Source organism: Molothrus ater, chromosome 17, assembly GCF_012460135.2.
Source record: "Molothrus ater isolate BHLD 08-10-18 breed brown headed cowbird chromosome 17, BPBGC_Mater_1.1, whole genome shotgun sequence".
NCBI lineage: Eukaryota > Metazoa > Chordata > Aves > Passeriformes > Icteridae > Molothrus > Molothrus ater.
The window spans coordinates 9,356,758-9,376,694 of NC_050494.2; the positions used below are offsets into that span (position 1 = coordinate 9,356,758).

General features: G+C 48.4%; 1 protein-coding gene across 2 annotated transcripts; it reads right to left on the reverse strand.

Annotated features, from left to right (window-relative positions):
* Positions 1-1,335: 1,335 nt before the first annotated feature.
* On the reverse strand, positions 1,336-18,199 carry LOC118694404 (DEP domain-containing mTOR-interacting protein-like). Of its 2 annotated transcripts, XM_036395434.1 has the most exons (9): positions 18,055-18,199; positions 11,307-11,485; positions 7,707-7,830; positions 6,308-6,486; positions 5,270-5,455; positions 4,770-4,910; positions 4,403-4,473; positions 2,649-2,753; positions 1,336-1,571 (listed from the first exon to the last, which is right to left on the reverse strand). In XM_036395434.1, the coding sequence occupies exons 1-9, from the start codon at positions 18,138-18,140 to the stop codon at positions 1,446-1,448; spliced, it is 1,197 nt and encodes a 398-aa protein (XP_036251327.1). In that variant the 5' UTR covers positions 18,141-18,199; the 3' UTR covers positions 1,336-1,445. The 2 variants fall into 2 exon arrangements, with proteins under 2 accessions (XP_036251327.1, XP_036251328.1); XM_036395435.1 differs by lacking the exon at positions 6,308-6,486 and having other exon boundaries at positions 5,270-5,427.
* Between the last annotated feature and the right edge of the window lie 1,738 nt (positions 18,200-19,937).

Genomic DNA, 19,937 nt, shown 5'->3' on the forward strand with positions numbered 1-19,937 from the left:
AGCACGCTGGGTTAAACCTTTGGGACATCCCAGATACCCAAACTCTCCCTAAAGAGAATTTAAAAAGCAAACAGGCAGATGGAGGTTTCTGAACTCACGCACTGAATGCTACAAATAACAACTGTGAGTTTGTTGAGGAGATGGTCTGGTTCCACTTAGGGGCTGGAAGGACCCCAATTATCAATGCAAACATCTTGCCTGGACCCTGTTCCAGGAATTCTGTGCTCCAAGTTGTCCCATTACCTCAGCACCAGCTCTGGGGGAGCAGCAATCCCTTTATACCAAGGGAAAAAAGGAGCCAGCAGTAGGGCAATACCTGATACACAACTGACACCAGATTCTCCAAGAAAGTCAACCCCATTTTAACACAAATCAAAATTACTATCTTTGGCCTTTCTGGGGTGTTTTTAAGGTTTGGTTTGTGGCCAAAGGAGCTGCACTGAGGACCCTGCCCTAAGCAGCAGTGCTGGCAATCATCCTGTCCATGCACAGCACAGCAGGCTAATCACAAACAGGATGCTCTGTGAACTGGAAGGAAGGAAACCTCCCTAATTTCTTGTTATTACCTGTTTCTCTATACTTAGCTCACTTTCAGGGTAGTTTGCAAGGAATATTTTGCACTGGCTGCAAATACAGCCATCCTTCAAGCAGCAGCTGACAGGATTCAGCAGCAGCTGGATTCTGGTGGCTTTTACTCATTTTTGTTCCTTCCCAGAGCCAGATTCAGACCAGGACACATTTCCTTTTGGCCACGCTCTGGTTTTGGTCCCTCTTTTACCCACTGCTCCCCACTAGTTTGCTAGCAGCCTATGATGTTGGGGATCTCTGCCTGCCTCCCTGCTGAGGTGAAGCTGATTAATGAAATTAAGCATTATTAAGGGGTGGGGACACAAAAAGCACAATCATGGAAGTGTCACCTTTTCAAGAAACAGCTGTGAACAGCAACCAGCCCTGGCTGTGAGTGTGGCTAAGCCAAGAGAGTAGCAGGAGCCTTAGACTCTACAAGGAACCCACATTCCTTTATCCATTTCCTTATTTTCTTTACAGAGCCGGTGGCACAGCTTATGGGGCCACCTGGGGAGCACATTGTGTTCTTGGGAGAGTGCACAGACAGCTCAGGGCAGCTCAGACAGACTCACTTGGTATAAACTTCTTGCTGCTTACCAGCTTTGCCACCTGCCTCACAGCTTGGCTGGTGGAGGGCTTCATTAAGTGCTGAATTCTCACAGTGGCACTAAAAAGGAGCTGCAAGAGCTCAGACACTGAGAGCAGGTAGAGATAAATATTTCAAGAGGGTAAAAATCCAAGATTTGTCCATTCGAATGTATTTATTTGAAAATACATCAAAATGCCTGGGTAACACATCACAGTGAGTGGTCAAGCCTGGTCCCTCCCCACAGTCCCTCCCTGCCTTTCCAAACAGCCGTGGCAGGAGGCTCCTTGGCTCATTCAATGGCTTCCATGACTTCCATCACCAGAGTCCGTGGTCCTGTCATGATGAGGCTGCTGATGGTCTGATAGTCCAGGTGCAGAACATACACCCCATTGACTGAGAACACAAACTGGCACACCTGCAAGAGAGGAGGGACAGCTCACCTCCAGCCCCACAGCACCTCCTGCCCAGGACTGGCTGGAAATGCTGGCTGAGATGCAAATAACTCGTGTCAAAATCCTGGAAAGCCTCAAGCATCACCACCCTGTAGCTACACCAATAATCACAGGGCTGCAATCACTGTGTCATAAAAATGGGACCAAGGGGATTTAGGCTGTGAGCTAACAGAGGGGAAAAAAAGACTCATTTATGAGCAGGGGATCATTTCACAGATGGAAATGAAACACAATATTAACATCCAGCAATTTGGTAGCAAATGAGATTAGGTAAGTAGAAATTAACTGGGCTCTTGAGTAAATGAAACAAATTCATCCATCCTCTTCCAATCCTGCCTGGAGCAAACAAGGACTCACACTCTGCCTCTGAAAAATTCCATTGTTTCAAATATTCATTTGGCTTTAGACTTATATCAGCCTTTAGAAATTACTCCCTTGCTGCTGGGGTTCCTGTAGGGAAACAGCACTTCTTTCATTCATGCCTAAGACTGCACACCAAACTCACGTGCCTGGGCCTAAAGTGAGTTTCAAGCTCTAAGTTCATTTCTCCTGAGCTGTAAATACTGGAAGTTACTTGATGAATCAAATCAAGGCATCAATTTGATATTATTAAAGTTTTGTGTGCATGGAAAACAGCTCAATGGAGAAGTCCATTGCTAATAGCAGGGAAACAAAACGCTCAGGAGCTGAGCATTTCAGGAACTGTGACTCAGGACAAAGTTCTGCTCCTTCCCTGCCTCCCTGGGGTTATATAAAGTCACTGGAACTGAACTGGGAATTCTCTGCTTTGTCTTTAGTAGCTCAAACCATTTTGACAGTTCCAAAGTCTGGCACAGGGATGGTTTATTTTTGACAGAGATTTTTTTAAGTTTCAGCTGCCCACAACATCCCTCCCTCCCTCCATCTCTCCCAGAGCTCCATTCCATCAGTCTGATCCCCAGGGCAGCAGGTGGGAATATCATGGAGGACGTGTTCAGCCCAAAAAGCTCAAACAGGACACAAATCCTGTCTCCTGTTTATTCCCCATGGGTAAGAAGTACCTTCATCCCTGCAGCAGCAGCAGGTCCTCCTGGGTCCACTGCCTGGATGTGGCAAGGTCTTCCTCCTCGAACCACAAACCCCCAGCCCACTGCATCCCCCACAATCTGCAAGGAAAACAAAAACTCCTTCAAAAACCAAGGAATGGGCTGCAGAGAGGTGATGCAACAGCTCCTAGAGAGACAGAGAGCTCATGATCCTAACCTGTTACGGGCAGGAGAGAAAAGGCTGAGCACCAAGAGAGATGCAGAGCTGATTAATTGCTCCCTGCAAAGCTGCTTTCTATTTTTTATTCATTAACTAATTAATTAATTAATTAATTTTTTGTTAATTCCCTGTCAGCCTGTGCAGGAAGGAGAATCACAGGCAGCACCATGCAAGGTGAAGCACCTCGAGCATGCTTGGGAACATTCCCAGGGCACACACACCTGCTGGGCCTTTCCCTGGGCACAGCAGAGCATTTCCTGGCTGGAAGGGGCTGCTCTTGCCTGGACACTCTGGTGCCAGCCTGCCAGAGCAGTTTGCAGTGCTACTGCAGCCCTCTGAAGGGCCCAAAAGAGAAAAGGAATTCCCAAGGGACTTTGCACATGGCCCATAGAAATAAATAACAGCAACTGCAGAGCTAAGCAGGAGGAAATGAGCCGTGAAAGGCCCAGGCTGGCAGAGTTGAAGGGCAGGGCAAGAGCATTCAGGAGGAGAATGAGCAGCACTTCCTCAGATGTGCCATGCCAATCACCAGCTTGATTTTTCTTGCTCCATCCCACCCCTTTGTACAGCACACTTAATTTGGGAACCTGATCCACATTTCCTGGTGCCAAACCAGCATGGCAAGGCAGCCCTCACACGTCTCACACTGCTCTCTGTGAGACTGCCCCTCTCAGAGGTGGACACTGAAGGGGTGAGACACAAAAATAGCCAAGTGCAACAGGATCCACAGGGCAGGAGCTGCCCTGCAATATTTTCACCCACCAGTCCTACAGCGTTAGAAATAATTTTAAAAAGCAAAAGCCCCAAAATTGAGTTGTCTGCAGCATCCTGGAGATTCGTCCATGTAAAAAGCCCAACATGAGGAGGGCAGGAGTGGCCCTTGGATGCTCCCCCCACCCAGTGCAGCTCCATCAGATGCTGTGGATCAAATCAACACCCCTGATCTGCAGAGGGACCTAAAAGATGCACGAAGCTGTGCATAAAGGGTGTGACAGAGGGTGAGTGTCACAGTCCCAAGTGCCACAAGACTTACTGATTCTACAGTTGGCATGGAGCTGGAGGGAACAGAAATCACAGAATATCAGAATGGGTTGGATTGGAAAGGACCTTAAAGATCAGCTTGCTCCTGCCATGAGCAGGGACACCTTCCTCTATCCCAGGTTGCTCCAAACCCCATCCAACCTGCCCTTGGACACTTCCAGGGATCCAGGGGCAGCCACAGCTTCTCTGGGCACCCTGTGCCAGGGCCTGACCAATGGCAAAAAAAATTCCAAAATGGGAGATTTTTTTCCTGGCCAGATTTTTTTTTTTTCCTGATCTACCTTATGGATGTACATCAAGCTCTCAGAGGGGCTGAGCACATTTCCACCCACAAGAATGTGTGAAGACATTGACCCCTAGAGAGTCACCAACAAAAAGCCACGAGGATGTGACAAGCAGACAAAGCTTTAGTATGGAGAGGTCAGAGCACCCAACAGAAAAGCACCACAGAGCAGGCAGGGAGCTGGGCACTGCTGGATTAGCAATGCCACTCCCAATGGTCACTCACAGTCAGCGTTTTCTTGACATAGGGGGCCCCAGGGGACAGCAGCTCCTCAGTGGTGACAGGTCTCTTTAACACTAGAGCAGAAGGTGACAGATTCCATCAGAATCAAGGGGTTTGTACAGGAAAGTGCATAACAAGGCAGCCTGGGGATCACCCTGGGCTGGAAAACAGATGTTAGAACCACAGTTCCTGCACACAGAAACCTTTGAGTTCATCTCAGTGGTTTGCCAAACACACACACACAGAGCTTTTCAAATCAAGGTGCAGAGGTGAGGATGAGGGGTTTGATGAGTTCGGGCCTGGGCTGGAGCCCGTGCCCTGAAGGAGTTGATGTCTCCCATATAACAACAGGCAATGCAGAAGCCCAGACCTGATTTGGGGTTGCACTCAGCCACAGGAGGGAACACCAAGGTAGGAGGAGCACTGAAGTAGGTGTTGGAGTTTCCAGAGAGGGAAGTGATGCTGCTCCTTCGAACTGCTGAGACAACTTTGATCTCCTTGTTGGTCTGGACTGAAAGAGGCACATAAAAAAAAATTCTATGTAAAAACAGAGTAGATTAAAAAAAACAAACTTCCCCCCAAGCCTGACCTACACTTGAAAGGTATGTGTGCACAGAAGAAGGTATTTGAGCTTAGAAAGAGTAAAACCAGCTTCAAAGAAAGATCAAGAGCTGATCTGATGCTGAGTTCTTTTCCTGGGCCAGGGGGCCGTGCTAGAGACTGCCAGTGCATTGTGACATCCACCACAAACCAGTGGGATGGGTGTTCCCTTCATGGGGTGCCAGAGGAACCTCTCAAACTCTGCTGGAGCGACACCCTCATCCCTGGGGTACTCTGGTAATTAATCCTTGCTTGCACACCCGCGGTTACCAGAGAGGAAGCTGCTGTTGCCTGGCTCTGGGTTGAGCTTTCGGAGGCAGAAGGGGCTGTCAGGGCTCTCGGAGAGGGCACGGGCAGAGTTCTCATTGAGCAGCTCCGTCAGACGCCGCCGCCGCCGGAAATTGATCCAGAAGTGGTAGAGGATGTCACTGTCAAAGAAGTGATGCCTGTTGGAGACTAGGAGAGAACAGGGGAGGAGGGAGAGGCTGAGGGGGTGGAACAATAAATAACAAATATCCTGAGGGTGTTGCCCTGATTTTTTAAGTTTTTCTAAGCCTTCTGAGGTTTACATTCTTGTAACGAACTTTCTCACACACTTTATGTAAATAACTTATTGTTTTGCATTCTTTTATGGAAGAAGAGAAATCTGATAAACTGTTGGTTTGTCCAGTGTCATTGGAGAGGTGGCACTGTCACCCTCCAATCCACTGTCACTTTTAGAAATCTATAAATATTAGAACCAGAAATTAAAAGTGCTTTTTTTTTTTACCTTAAAAAAGCTGTGTGTGCCCGTTGTGCTATTTCGTGTCCTATAGCGACACTAAAGGGACATTCATGAATCGTTTTTAACGCCCCTGTGCCCTACTGCAGCTTTTCTGCCTGCAGGGAGGGAGGAACAGCAGGGCCGCCTCCAAGGCAGTGCCATCTCCCAGGGGTGCCCTCAGTGGCACAGCCCGCCAGCTGCCCCTGCCCCAAGGCACTCAGAGGACTCCCTGCCTTCCGAATTACAGTTTAATTATAGCAGATGGATAGGATCTCCAGCCAAGAGGAGCTAAACATGACATCCTCGCGCCCCAGCCCTCCAAACCCAGGGGTGCAGCCCAGCCCCGTGGCCGGCGGCTTTGAAGAACTGAAGAGCAAGAGCTCAGATTTCATCTCAAAGCCTTTGTGGATGGTAAAGATTGCTCCAGTTTCAAAGGTCACCAGCTCCAAACATAGAACTCAAAGGCTCCATTGCCATCTCCAAGTGGGCACTTGACCAGCACTTGTTGCATGGCATGAATGGGGATTTGTTCCAGCCTGGCTCACCATGCTGAATGATCCCGTGCTCCAGCAGGGCCCGGCCCAGCTCCACTGCCTCCTGCCTGTTCTCCACCTCTCCCTCCTGAATGAGCCAGTCGATCATCTCAGAGCCCAGGAAAGTCCTCTGGTACTTCACCGAGTTCTCCTCCCTCACCTTCAGGATTGAGTCCTCCACGCTCACCAGCCTGGCACAGAGGTGGGACAAGGCTCCCGTGATGCCAAACATCCCTGCCAGCCCCCAGGGGAGCTGCAGCCGGGTGAAACAAGCTCAAGAGCAGTGGGAAAAGCATTGCAGCCAGAACATTCCTGCCGGGGAGCAGCGGGAAGGGAGGGAGGAACCCGGAGCTGCAGTCGGGCACCTTTGTAAATCTTCAGCACAGCGAGGCAGCAGCTCCAGCAGAACCAGGTGGGCTGTGAGCTCAGCTAAAGACCGCAGGGAAAGCCAAGCAAGCGACTGAGCGTGGGTAACAGACGGCAGAGGGTCCAAATGCAAGGACAAGGTGGGTTTCGGTCAGCAGGTGCTCCCTGGCAGCGTGTGAGAGCTGAATCCGGTGTCTCCACGAGAGGGTGCAGCCGGCTCAGCCATCAGAGCGCAGGGATGCGCTCCCCATCCCAGGGCACGGCTGCGGATCAAGGGCCAGCACGAGGGATGCACACCTGGCAAAGGGGCAGGGACACACCCAAAATCACCACCCGGCCGGAGGGAGGACCCTCCTTCAGGGCCGGTTTGTGACTCCCCCTGCCAGGGTGGGGAGGATGTGAAGCTGTGAAGAGGCTGTTGAAGGAAACAGGTCCGGAGAGTGGGCTGGGGTTAAACTCTGGAATGGCTTGGATTTAGAACCAGAAACAACTGACACAACGAAAATGAAACACTTGGAGGTGGAAGGATTTTTCTCTACTCTCTGAGAATAACCTTTTCCATTACAAATTTTGCAAATTAGGCTAAGAAATGGGCTATGAATAGCCTAAATAGGCTAATAGGCTAAGAAAGGGGCAGGAACCCAGGCCCACGAGGGTCCTGAAAGTCCCATCCCTTGCTGATTTGGGTGGGACATAAGTCCTAATAGAGCTGGTGGAAGCAGTCCACACGAGGAGGCTGGAAGAGTGCTGGGAATGGCCCCTGGATGTGCTCACCCCAGGAGCACCCAGACTGCACTTCCCTGCAGCACGTCCAGATCCTGCACATGGGCTGGAGCCCTTGGAAGCACCCATGAGTTCATACCAAACTCCAGCCCCATGCCCTGGCTGTCCTGCTGCTGTGGCAGGGCGCAGGAATCAGCATTTCCCAGCGGGACAGCAGGGAGTGCAGAGAAGGAGAAGCAGAGCCAGGGGCTCCCAGCTGCAGGGCAGCAGCAGGCAGCAGGGCACAGTCCCAGTGCCCCAGGGCCAGGCAGGACTCACGTACTTCTCATAAAGGCTCTGCCCCCTCAGGAACACCTTCACGTCCTTGCTGAGGGGGAAGGTCCCGTCGTCCTTGCGGAAGCGGTAGAGCAGCTTGGCATCCTTGTAATCCGAGTGCTCGTCACAGACTGCAGGAACACAGGGCAGGGGTGTCAGGGACACACAGGGGCTGTCCCCCAGCTAAAAGCTGGGAGGGCTTCGTGCCACGTCCCTCCCTGTGCCACTCGTCCCATGGAACAATCTGCAGCCAAGCCCTCAGTCCCCAAAAATTACCTGCCCATGAACAGCTGAAGCTCATGCTGCTGGGAGAGGCCAATCCCAAAGTACAGACCTTGGCAAAGATGGAGTTGGGAGTCTGCATTTTGTCCCAAACATTAAAACATTCATTAGAAAGCACAGGACTTTTTTTTTTTTAATTTAAGTATTAATGTTTCGATTTGGACTAAAAGAGGATGAACAGAATTGCCTCAATCAACTTTTTTTAAAAGCTACAGCCACACATAAGCAGACTTAGAGAACAGAGGAAACAAAACCACACTGCACTCAAACTCCCATAAAATCACCTCTGTCTATCAAAAACACTCATAAGCTAAAAAAAAATGACACAAACAGTTCCACATAATTTTGTGCCAACCCTGCCCAATTCATTTGCATGGCAAACTGACCTCAAGAGAAACTTTCCTTCAAAGCCAGGTGCAATACAACTGGAATAATTAAATCTGCATGAAAAGCCTGGGATTCATCCAGGGATGGGCACACAGTCTGTAAATGCATGGCTTTATAGTTCATGTAACCTTTAGCAGGTAAATATTTGGGATATAAAATATTTAAATATGTGAGATAAACCTGCCTGAAACAGACTCCTAGACTACAAGTTAAAAATAACAACAACAACAAAACTAAAATAAAGACCAAAAAATCCAACCCAAAAGTCATAGTTCAGCTCTTAAAAGTCAGCCTGCCTTCAGCTGCATCCACCTGAAGCAAGAAGAAGAAATGTAAGTGGTAAAAAAAACCCCAAACAATAAAAGCCAACAAAAACCAGAATAAAGAATATGCCTGGAAAGCAAAGAAAATTAGTCAAAGGGAAAATAAAAACCACAAATGTTTCCTCACTAAAGTAACATCATCCACTAGAGTAAAATTCAAAAGAATCAAGATACTTCTTGTGAAAATTTTAACTCTTTTTCATCCTTCTGAGCAGACTGGCAAAACCACATTCCCCTTCAGGTGAGCAGCAAAATGCCAAAACTTGTCAGATTATCTCGGGCTCATCATTCCTGCAGAGCAGCTGTCTCAGATGCAATCAGGACTCTAAAGCTGTGACTCACCAAGCACGAGGGCAGGATGAGAAAGTTGTTTTAACAACCTTTAAGTGAAAGTCTGCAGCCTCATCATTCCAAGGAGCAACTATTCCAAAGCCATTGCAACCAGGAATAGAACAAAAAATCCTACAGGACTGTGCCCATAGAAAACCAAAGCAGTTTTTTTCTATTTAAAGACCAATTTCACTGTGTTTCCAGTGTGTAACAGACCCAAAGCTCAGAGCACACCAGACAATTAAGAGGCAGCACAATGATCTTCATGAGATAATTATCTGGATGCCAGGGGACACAAGGGCAAACAGCTCAGCCAGACAATTGCCAAGCACCCAGCACTGTGCTGGCAGCCCTCCTTCCACAGGACTAACAAAATTAATGGACACAAGGCAAGTTGGAAAGTCAGCTTCTGTGTCCTGCCAGGAATTGTCACAGGAGCAGGAGGGACATGTCTTAATATGCAATCAAAACAGTGCTGGCACCCAGGGCTGCACAGGTTTAATTAACTAATGGATTTATTTGAAACTGTCAGCCAGAGAGATGGAAAAATAACCAGGTGTAAGTGTTAACAGTTAACTGAGAACTCCCTGCTTCGGTTTTTTTGTGATAAAGCCCAGCAGCAGTTTATTTTTATTCTAGGCAGTTTAATGTAAAGGGCATTACCCTCAGCAAGGAGCAGATGGCAACAGGGAGTGTTTGCATTGCAGTGGTCAAAGGCAGCTATTTTTGGACCCCAGAAAAGAGGGGGGAGAAGAGGGTTTGGTTTGGTGTGGTCATCATCTGCTTCTGTCTCCTCAGCTGCATCCTGGTGTGACAAACCAGCACCCAGCTCCTGCCCCAAAGCCCTGGGAGCTCAGCCACAGCCCTTCCCACCCATGGCACAGGTGTTCCAGGGCTGTTTGATAGTCTGGGGGTTTTGTTCCTGGCTAGGCCTGAAAACCACATGGACAGGAATTGCTTTTTTACCATCTGAAGCACAATTTGTTTTCTGTTGTTATATCGGGACCAAGGGCTGGACCTTGCTCTGGAGCACAGATCCCAGTAGGTGACCTGAGTTAATTCAAAACTCCCGAAAATTCCAAAGAAATTTTAAAAAGAAAAAATCATGACTACTGCCAAGAGCTGGGCTTGAGCATCAAGCTGCTTTTTCTCTACACTTCCTTTTTTTTTCCTTCCTTTTCAAATTTCTTTTTAATTAGGTTCCACAGACAAGCCTTTGTAATGGCAGCATACACTCAAATCCCAAGGGAGGCTTTCCTATAGGATTGCTTCAGCTTCAGGTTCAGGTTCACAGGTGTCAGATTAAATTTTCCTTGGAGTGATGTGGACTCCAGAACCCTCTTTGTCCCAGCATGAGGAAACTGAGGAGTACTGGGGTCTTATGGTGCAGAGGTGAAATGTGCTATAATTCAGCTTCCACTTCTGCATGACACAGACATGGGCCAGACCAGCTGCTGTACAAACACCCACCTGCCTGGGTACAGGAATACAGGTCAGGTGTTACTGAGCTTGCTTTCAAAGGGGATTCACTTTAGATGTCATTTAACCAGTGCACAGCCCAAGCTCCTTCTCTGGTGGGCAGGGAACTCACAAAATCCACAGAATGACTGGGTTGGAAGAGACTTTCAAGATCATTGAATCCAACCCAGCCACAACACCTCAACTAAGCCATGGCACTGAGTGTCACATCCAGGCTTTTTTTAAACACATCCAGGGATGGTGACTCCACCACCTCCCTGGGCAGCCATTCCAGAACTTTATCACCCTTTCCGTAAAAAACTTTTTCCTAATATCCAACTTGTATTTCCCTTGGTTCAGCTTGAGACTGTGACGTCTGGTTCTGTCAGTGCTGCCTGGTGAAAGAGACCAACCCCACCCTGACTACCATTCAGGGAGCTGTAGAGAGTGATCAGGTCACCTCTGAGTCTCCTTTTCTCCAGGGTAACCAACCCCAGCTCCCTCACTTGTTCCTCACAGGGCTTGTGTTCCAAGCCCCTCACCAGCCTTGTTGCCTCCTCTGGACATGCTCAAGCATCTCAACATCCTTCCCAAACTGAGGGGCCAGAACTGGACACAGCACTGGGGGTGTGCCCTCACCAGTGCTGAGTGCCTGGCACATCCCCCAAAGGCACACAGCTTCACACCAACCCAGCCCCGTCCAGCCTTCCCCGGCCTCTCCAGGAGCCCTCACCCACGGCACGGTGGCACACAGGGACATGGCCACGGCACACACGGGCTGAGCAGACACACAGCCCTGCCCTGGGGGCGGCAGGGGCCCCACACACCGTGGTGGATGATGTAGTGGTCCATCAGCTTCTGCATGAGGCGGATGGCGGTCTCGCGGTCGGGCGCCTCCTTGTGCTCCACCAGCCAGTCCGTCAGCTCCTTGGCCACGAAGCAGTTGGGGTACGTGCGCAGGTGGAACCTCCTGTCCTTGATCAGCTTCCCATCGTGGAGACGGAGCCTGGGGGGAACAGCAGCCGCTGAGCACAGATGGGCTCTCAGGGGAGCTTGGGTCTGATGGCCCAGAGCTGTCCAGCCTGGAGAGACCACCCTGGATGTGCCGGGGCTGGTGCCAAGCAGCCAGGGACTGATCAATTCAACCAAACCCCTCGGCACTGCCAGAGTGCACCAGCTAATCCCAGGGAGCCTCTCCACCATGCCCTTCTCTCCTCCTGCCACCACTCAGGTTGCCTGAGCAGATACAGGATTGTAAATTAAAGGTGACTCTGATGAAGGGGAGAGAGAACAATGCATCTGACTCCATCATTAGAAGGCTAATTAATTACTTTATTATACTGTACTATGTACATTGTATCTGCCATGCACTCACTTGCTCACAACTGAACTCTGATTCTCTCATGACTGTCCCATGACAGTCCAACACACACACACCTGGCAGGCCAAGGGAACAAAACATCCTCACTTTGGGTAAACAGTCTCCATATTCCATTCTACTTTAGCACAACACAACAGCAAATGAGATAAGAATGGTGCTTTCCTTCTTCTCTGCTTGTCTCACAGCTTCTCTCTGAACAGAGGCCATGTGAATACCACAATACAGTCTGACCCATACATGTATTTTCATTCTAAACAAGCCTCTAAAACCCACAGCAGCCAAGCAAAGAGGGTGAAGAGGGGATAAAACTCAGAAAATAAAAAGTACATGTATTTGTATGTACAAATAGCACATTTCTATTTGTATACGTCTCTTGGCATGATTCCGTGTCTAGTTCTCCTTCCCCATGGCCACAAAAGCTGCAATAAAGCTGCCCCCAGGACAGAGCCTTACTCATAACTCCAGGTGGGAGCAGTAAAGGAGCCCTCCCTTCTCCTGTCCAGGCAAAAAGTGCCAGGTGGATCCCAGCACTACCTGATCCCTGTACCCACTAACCCACAGCAGCAGTTGAGAACAGTCCTGGCCTTCTCTGGTTCCAGCTGGGATTGATTTGGACAGAGTTTACCCAAAAACAACCCTCCTCTTCCAACAACCCCGATGCTATGGCTGGTCTGCAGCTCTGATGGAAAGGTAGATGGGGGAAGGTTACTCAGGTGAGCACAGCTTTGACTTTCAAAAGGACCTTAGCAAGTGAGTGAGGCACAAGGCACAGAGCTCCTCTGTGCTCCAGCCAAAGCCAGCCCACTTTGGCAGCAGATCTGTCCCGGGGCCAAACTTTGCCCTGTAGCCATGACTGTTCCCAAAACACCAGTGCTGGAAAATGCCCAGAGTGTGCAGCAGGCTCCAAGGGGAGATGTTAATTAAACATCTCTGTAACTCCAGAATGGTTTTTGTTTCAAATTATTCATCGCAATTCCCAGTTTTGCCCCAGGCCAGTGAATTTTACTAGGGCAATAAACACTGCAGCCTTTTGTTATTTCATGCTTCAGGTTCTTTTGTTCTTTTTGCCTGTTGGACAAAACTTGTAAGTACCTCACAAGAAGTTTGAATACCCTAAAAACTCTCAGCTAATAGTGGATCATCCTATATTGTAGGATTTAGAAATACTAAGTTCCTAAAAGTTTTACCATCAAATGTTTTGTTGGAAGAATAATTAGTAATTGATCGTCGCAAGTAATGCTGAGAAGTTGACAGAAGTTTTCAGAACTTTCTGCTAATTAAAATACTAAACTAAAGATTCATGCAGAACTGGCTCCTGGCCTTGCCTTGCACAGACCTCCCTCAAATCCTGAGGTCCATACCCAGCCTTTCACTCTTTACCTGGAAGGCTGATTCCCACATGTGAGCAGCACTCGTTCTGCAGATGGATTTTACCCAGAAAGAACACTCCACAGACAGCTGCCTGGATATTATTAGAGTTTTTGTCTTTTTTCTTCCTTTATTTCACGGTCCACTGTCAAAATGCAACCAGACACAGTCAGCAGCACATCCTCTGACTGCAAGCAGAGGATCCCCACCCACGGAGGAAGACACAGCCAATTTTATGTTTTCTCTCCTTCACAATCAAAAAGTGGGAAGGCACTTTAGAGGAGTATTTGGAAAAGATAAGAAATGTTCCAGGAGTGCTCTATTGCCACCAAGAGTCTACAGGAGCCTATATATAGAATACATATAGTCTATATGTATAGGAGTCTACATATATGAATATATATATATTTACACTCACATACACACCCTATACATATAATAATACATAGACCATAATCACACAAGGCCTGAATAGAAACTGGTTAGGAGAACACTATTTTCACTATTTTATTCATTTTATTTGAACATGTGTCAGAATATATTAAAAAATGCAGAGATTTTGAAGGAGATAAATAAAATTTAAAAAGAAAATATTTTTAGGAAGCAACGCTGCCAAGGCCTAAGATTTAAAAATTCAAAAAATACATTTATTCTGATATATATTTGTTCGGGAGCAACTGCCAGGACAGGAATTAAGTGGTATTTCAGCACTTCTGGAGCAGCATTTTGGACCTTTAAGTGCTGTTTTAAACTCGTGACGAGTTTTCCCTCTGTCCTGCAGACTCAGGGCAGCGGAAGAGGCTCGACTGGAATGTCCTTGCAGACTTTTCACTTTCCTCTTGTTTACTGTTTCCTGTCAACCCTGAAGAGACAAACTTTGTCCTTCAGGCACAGGATGTAGCAGCTCTTGTGTGATGTTATAAAAACAAAGCTGGTGAAACCAGGAGTGGGTTCTAACCATGCTTCCAGATAAATAAGATTAAGGACACGTGTAATAATATGCAATATTATGAGTTTTCTAGATGGCAAAATCCACCCTGTGGACATATTACTTCTTCAAAAGGGAAAAAAAAAAAAAAGCAGAATAAGGTCAGGATGAAACACTTGCTGGAACATGAGAATGGGCTCTTATGAAACACTCCTGGCTTGGCAGGCAGAGCCTCCACGTGCGTTTGCTTTGGAAAGGTTGTGTTGGGAAAGCAAATTGTTTCTTTGTCAAGGTCACTACAAAGCCATCATTATTCATCCTGGGTAACCTTGTGGAAAGGGACATCCAAACAGAAGAGGAATAAACTCTCCCTCACCTCCCATGTAAACAAACCTTGAGCATCTCAAATGACAAGGTGAATCTTTCAAGGATATTAATTCCAGTTCACAGCGCCACAGCAGCTAAGAACAAATGAGTGGCCTTGGAAAGATGCATCATCCAAAAGTTCTTTTCTGTTCCTATCTTCACAGGAACAAACAAACAAACAAAAAAACCCAAAAACAAAACCACCAAAACAACAACTAAGTGCTCACTAAAAGGCAGCAACAGACACAGGAGCATTTCTGCAAAGCAGCTGCTGCTGGAGAGGCACATTCAGGCAAAAGAGCTGCTGCAAACACTGCACATTTTGCTGAAAATGGGCTCAGCAAAGCCCAGTTTGCATCACCCCCAGTCTGAAAAAGCACCAGTACATGTGGGGACACAGGCTTTGCATGCCTGTGACAGCCCAAAGTGGTACTGAGAGGTTTCATTTTCCCTGGATTTAAATATAAGGATAGGAAGATTTAAATCTCAAAAAGAAATCCCAGCAAACACAAGTCTGCTTCCCAGTCCTCTCACCAGGGCTATGAATTTAATAATTAGCTTTTTAAGGACATTCTGACCACGAAGTCTCATCTTTGAATAAAGTTCACTGTTGCATCAAGCAGTGCCCCATGATTCCTCAAGGAAGCCATGCTCTCCACAAGAGATCCACGTCCAACAGAGAACCACCAAACCTCCTGCAGACAAATGACTTTTGGGCAAGAATACAAATTTTAGCACGTTCAGCCACACACCTTTAGTGAGCCCAATTTCCAGAGCATCAAAGAATGAGCACTTTATTTAACAGCATTTCAGTTTGAGTGTCCAAATAAAACACTTGCCAGCTCTGAAAGTTTTGGACAGTGGCAGAAATTGCAATTTCATTCTTTGTAGGAAAAAATTTTCCTTCTCCTCTCACTTTTCCTGTGCAAGATATAAATTTACTGAGTACATTTTATGTTTAGGAGTGATTAATGCAGCTGAACAGAGCTATTAGAGCACAGCTGCTTCTCTTGACCATGGGAATACCCAGATGAAAGTGCACCAGGGCTTGTCCATACTTGAGGAACTCTGATTACAGCAGGGTGTGAATGCAAAGCAAGGAAGCTGCTCCAGAACCTCTCTGTGCAGATAAGCCATTTGTTGCAATTAGAAGTGACTAATTGGGCCTCTCTTACAGAATGCCACCCAGGAATACACAACGCCCAATAAAACCAGTGTGATTTTCATGCAAGTTTTTATGTCTGACACAAGAGGAATGACAGCAGACGTGAAGAATGAGCCTGAGCCAGCAGCTCTGTCAGATTCAAGGCCAAAATATCACTGAAAATTTTATTTTTGGCTTTCTAGTGAAGAGAGACTCAAAATACAAAATTTTTTCCCCCTCCCTGAACCAGGCAGCTGTTGAATTAGAGGGACCCTGGCAGATAGGCAAACCTAAACCCCCCTGGCCAATCTTCCACTGATTCCTTCAGGATCCACTTCATTCCCAGCCATCCACACGGAGCATTCCTCCAGCCCTCGCTGTGCAGCTATTCCTGGCTGGGAAACACATCCTGACACTGAACAGACTCACCCCTCTGGCCAAACCAAACTCTGAGGCATTTGCAAACTTGCTGGGAAGCCAAAGAACTGTAAAGATGGAGCAAAGGTTTGTTTGATTTAATGTAATAGTGGGGAGGCAGGGCAGGAAGTGGGGAGCAGGGAAAAACAAATGTTTGATGTTTCGTGTGGATACAGCAGCGTTATTTGCTGATGGAGGTTTACTGAGTCAGGGCAGGCTCCTTTCCATACCTCTGTATTCCACATCTGGGGAAGAGCAGGGGAGCACAACGTGGACATTTATCCCTGTCCATCTGATGCTGTCTGACACATCACCCAGCCTCTCTGCCTCAGTTTCCCCATTGCTCTCCAGCAGCTATCCAGGAAGATCCATACCACTCACTCCTGACCTGCCAGGCTGTGAGATCCCCAAAACACAAGGGAGAAATTCAAACTCTGTGTGTTCTGCCTCAATTCTCAATTCCCCTTCCAGCCAGAGGTTCAGTGGAAGGATCAGCCCAGCTCCAGGCTGGTGCCCATCTCCTCATTTTCCTCTCCAGGTTTTACACCAACAGCTCCTTCCCATCCTTGTGCACCAGGAACAGGCTCCTGCCCAGACCAAAGCAGAAGGATGCAACTGCTGCATGTCCAGCCCCAGCAAAGGACCCTCCTCTCCCTCAATGTGAAGTCTCTGATTTTGGGAGCTCCCCAAACCAGGAAACTTCAAGGCATTGCAGCTATGGGGAAAAAAATAAAGAAGAAAAAAGAAAAAAAGATGGATGTCCCCAAAACTACATAAACTTTGGGGTTTCTATTCACCTTTAGCCCAGGGTGCAGTGTACTGGAAGAGTTCTGTTCACAAACAAATTTACTGTATCCCCTTCTCTTGCTTACAGTCACAATCACCAAATGGTCCAGGGTCTGATCTGCTCCTGTCCTGCAACAGGCATGGGGAAGTCACATCACCCCCAAATATGGAACACAGCTTTAACACACAGCTTGGGTATTGGTATTTTATTTTCTCTCTCGATACCTGACCCCTTCCTTTGGTCCAGGCTGTGGGGCTCAACTTAAAGCTCAGTCACTCCAGATAAGTTACTGGAAATATAAATATGAATAAACCTGCTCTGTCCCTTGGCTGTATGCTCAAGATGGGGCCCCAGTCCTTAGGTGGAAATTATCAATCCTTGGTACAGTACAAATAATAAAGCTAAAGCTAACAGTGCTCACTGAGAATGGACAACAAAGCTACACCAAGCTAATTTTAGGGCTCTGATGATAGCACGCTCAGGCTCTGGACTATTTACATTATCAAGGATATATTTCCTATTTTCCACCCACAATTCATAACAAACCAGAATAGCTCCAGATACAAATAAGCAAACTGCTCTAGAGCTAGGAAAGCCCACAGTCAGATGCTCAGAAGCAAGGAGAGGGTTCTGACCCCACATACACAAGGAACACATTTTCTCAGCCACACATTGCATAGGAGGATGGATTTCTGTCTTCATAAGAAGAAAACCCTCAGAAACTACTAAAGGACTGGGACTAGAGAAGTTCCCAAAAGAGACTTTCAGGAAAGGGAAGATCCAGTTCAGGCACATGGAATGCTCTTCCAAGTTACCCCAAAAGCATCCCCAGAAGTGCTGCTGTCCTCATCCAGCCAGGGTCAGGGACCTTGTGGGGGCTGCTCAGTGGCACCACATCACTCCCCGGGCTTTGGGGAAGGTGGAACGGGACAAAAAAATCTGTGGCCATCTAAACTCAGCCGTCAGTGCCCTGGTACCTGGGAGGAAGGGTGGGAGACGCCAGAGAGGAGCAGCAGGACAAGGTATAAGAGAAGAGGAGCTGGCTCAGCACTCTGGTGGATGAAGGAAGGGTCAGCAGGCACTGGAGAGGGGGAAAGAGCTCTCTCAAGGATAAAGCTCTGAGCCTGCTGCTAACGGGACACAGCCCAGATCCCCGTGTGCAGGAGGACCCCAGGACCTCCTACCTCAGCTGCTCTCCAGCAATCATCACCTCAGCCCTGTAGTGCTGCTCCGTGGCTTTCTTCTTGAGGCTGCTGCTCAGGCTCTCCATGCCGGGCCGGCGATGCTCCCCATGGGCAGGCCGGGAAGATGCTGCTGCCCCCCGCCGCTGGCCCCGGGCAGGTGAGGCAGCCCGGAGCTGCTGACTCCGGCCCCACGCCTGTTCCTCCTCCTGGGCAGGCTCCGGAGGAGGAGCCTGCTGCAATCTGAGCCCGGCTCTGCCGGCTGCTGCCTCGCTGGGAGCCGAGGAGGTGACCGCGATGCTCCCTGCGCTGCCGGGGGATGGCTCCGGGCACTCAGCGCCCGGGGGATGAGCCGAAGATGGACAAAGCGGTTCCTTCCTTAGGCTGTAACCTTCCTATGGGGGTTAAAGATGTGCTGTTCCCCAAGGCAAGCCGTGTGCCTTGCTCCCATCTTCCTCCCGGAGGGCTCCCTGCCTTGCCGCAGGTTGGGACGCATCCAACACCGCGGCCAGCACTTCTGAAGGGGGATCAGAGCAGCTTGAGCCTCCCTCTGTGCAGGCTGGAGAAGCACAGGCTGTGAATAGCCAGATCTGGCACTGGTGTGCCTGGAGCTCTGCTGGTGCCAAGCTGACACTGATATCACCTCTAAAATGTGCCTCTACCACTCATCATTCCCATTATTTGAGGAACTTTCTGCAAGGCCAGAGCTGACCTGAAAGCAATGGTGACCAGCAAAGAAAAAGGCAGAGGAACGGGGATGTGGAGAGGGTTAATTACACCCATCCCTACGGTAAGGTTCCTGTAAAACCATGCTTCCATCACCTCAATCAGGAGTGAAAAATACTGCCTGGCACGGGGGACCAAACCTCAGAAACACAAAGAAACCTACCAAAAGAGAGTGTGGAGAAGATGAGTGTGAGGGTAGGGAAGGAAATTTTATCAGCTAGGGAGGTTCTGCTTCAATTTAAGTCTAATAAAGCATCAACAAACTAAACACTGTCTTTATTTAGTTCCTCTGTGGCAGTAATTCATCAGCAGGCAGTGAGTTTGCCGTTGTCTCCATCAGCACAGACTTCCAGGCTTACATCCCACTATCCCATAAATGCTCCTAAATCCACCCACCTGCGCTGGGGGTGTGGGAAGATCAGCATGAGGAGCAGGAGACACGGGGTAAAGGCACCACGGTAGCTGGAGGCACTTTGGTTTTGTTCTGGCTCCCTGCCGGTGGAGGAGCAGCAGAGGGAACGAGCGGGGCTGGGCAGAGCTCAGCGCTGCCGTCCAAGGCAAACAGCGGAGCAGCGGGATGGGCTGGGATGGGATGGGATGGGATGGGCTGGGATGGGATGGGATGGGATGGGCTGTGCCCACAAGGCTCCTCTGTCCGGGCTCTGCCGGGGCAGCTCTGCCCGTGTCCCCTGGCCAGAAAGGCAGAACAGCCCCGGGACGGCTCCTGGAGCCTCCTCCGGGCTGGCCGAGCCAGGCTCAGCTCAAGGGGGGCGCCCAGGGCAGGCTGGGCTGGTCCCTGCCCTGCTGCAGCATCCTTCATTCCCAACGGGAGCACAGTGGGGAGAGCCCCCCAAATCTGCCCAGCCCATTCCTCACTGTGCTCCTTCGGCTATGGAGAAACTGCTGCTGCTTTAATCATCATAACTATCTTCAATCATTGCATAGTAACTATCTTCCTTAAAAAAAAAAAAGTAACTATCTTCCTTTATATATATATATATATATATATATATATATATATATATATATATATATATATATAGTAACTATCTTCCTTAAAAAAATATAGTAACTATCTTCCTAAAAAAAATATATATAGTAACTATTTTTCTTTAAATATATATATATATATACATATATAATAACTATCTTCCTTAAAA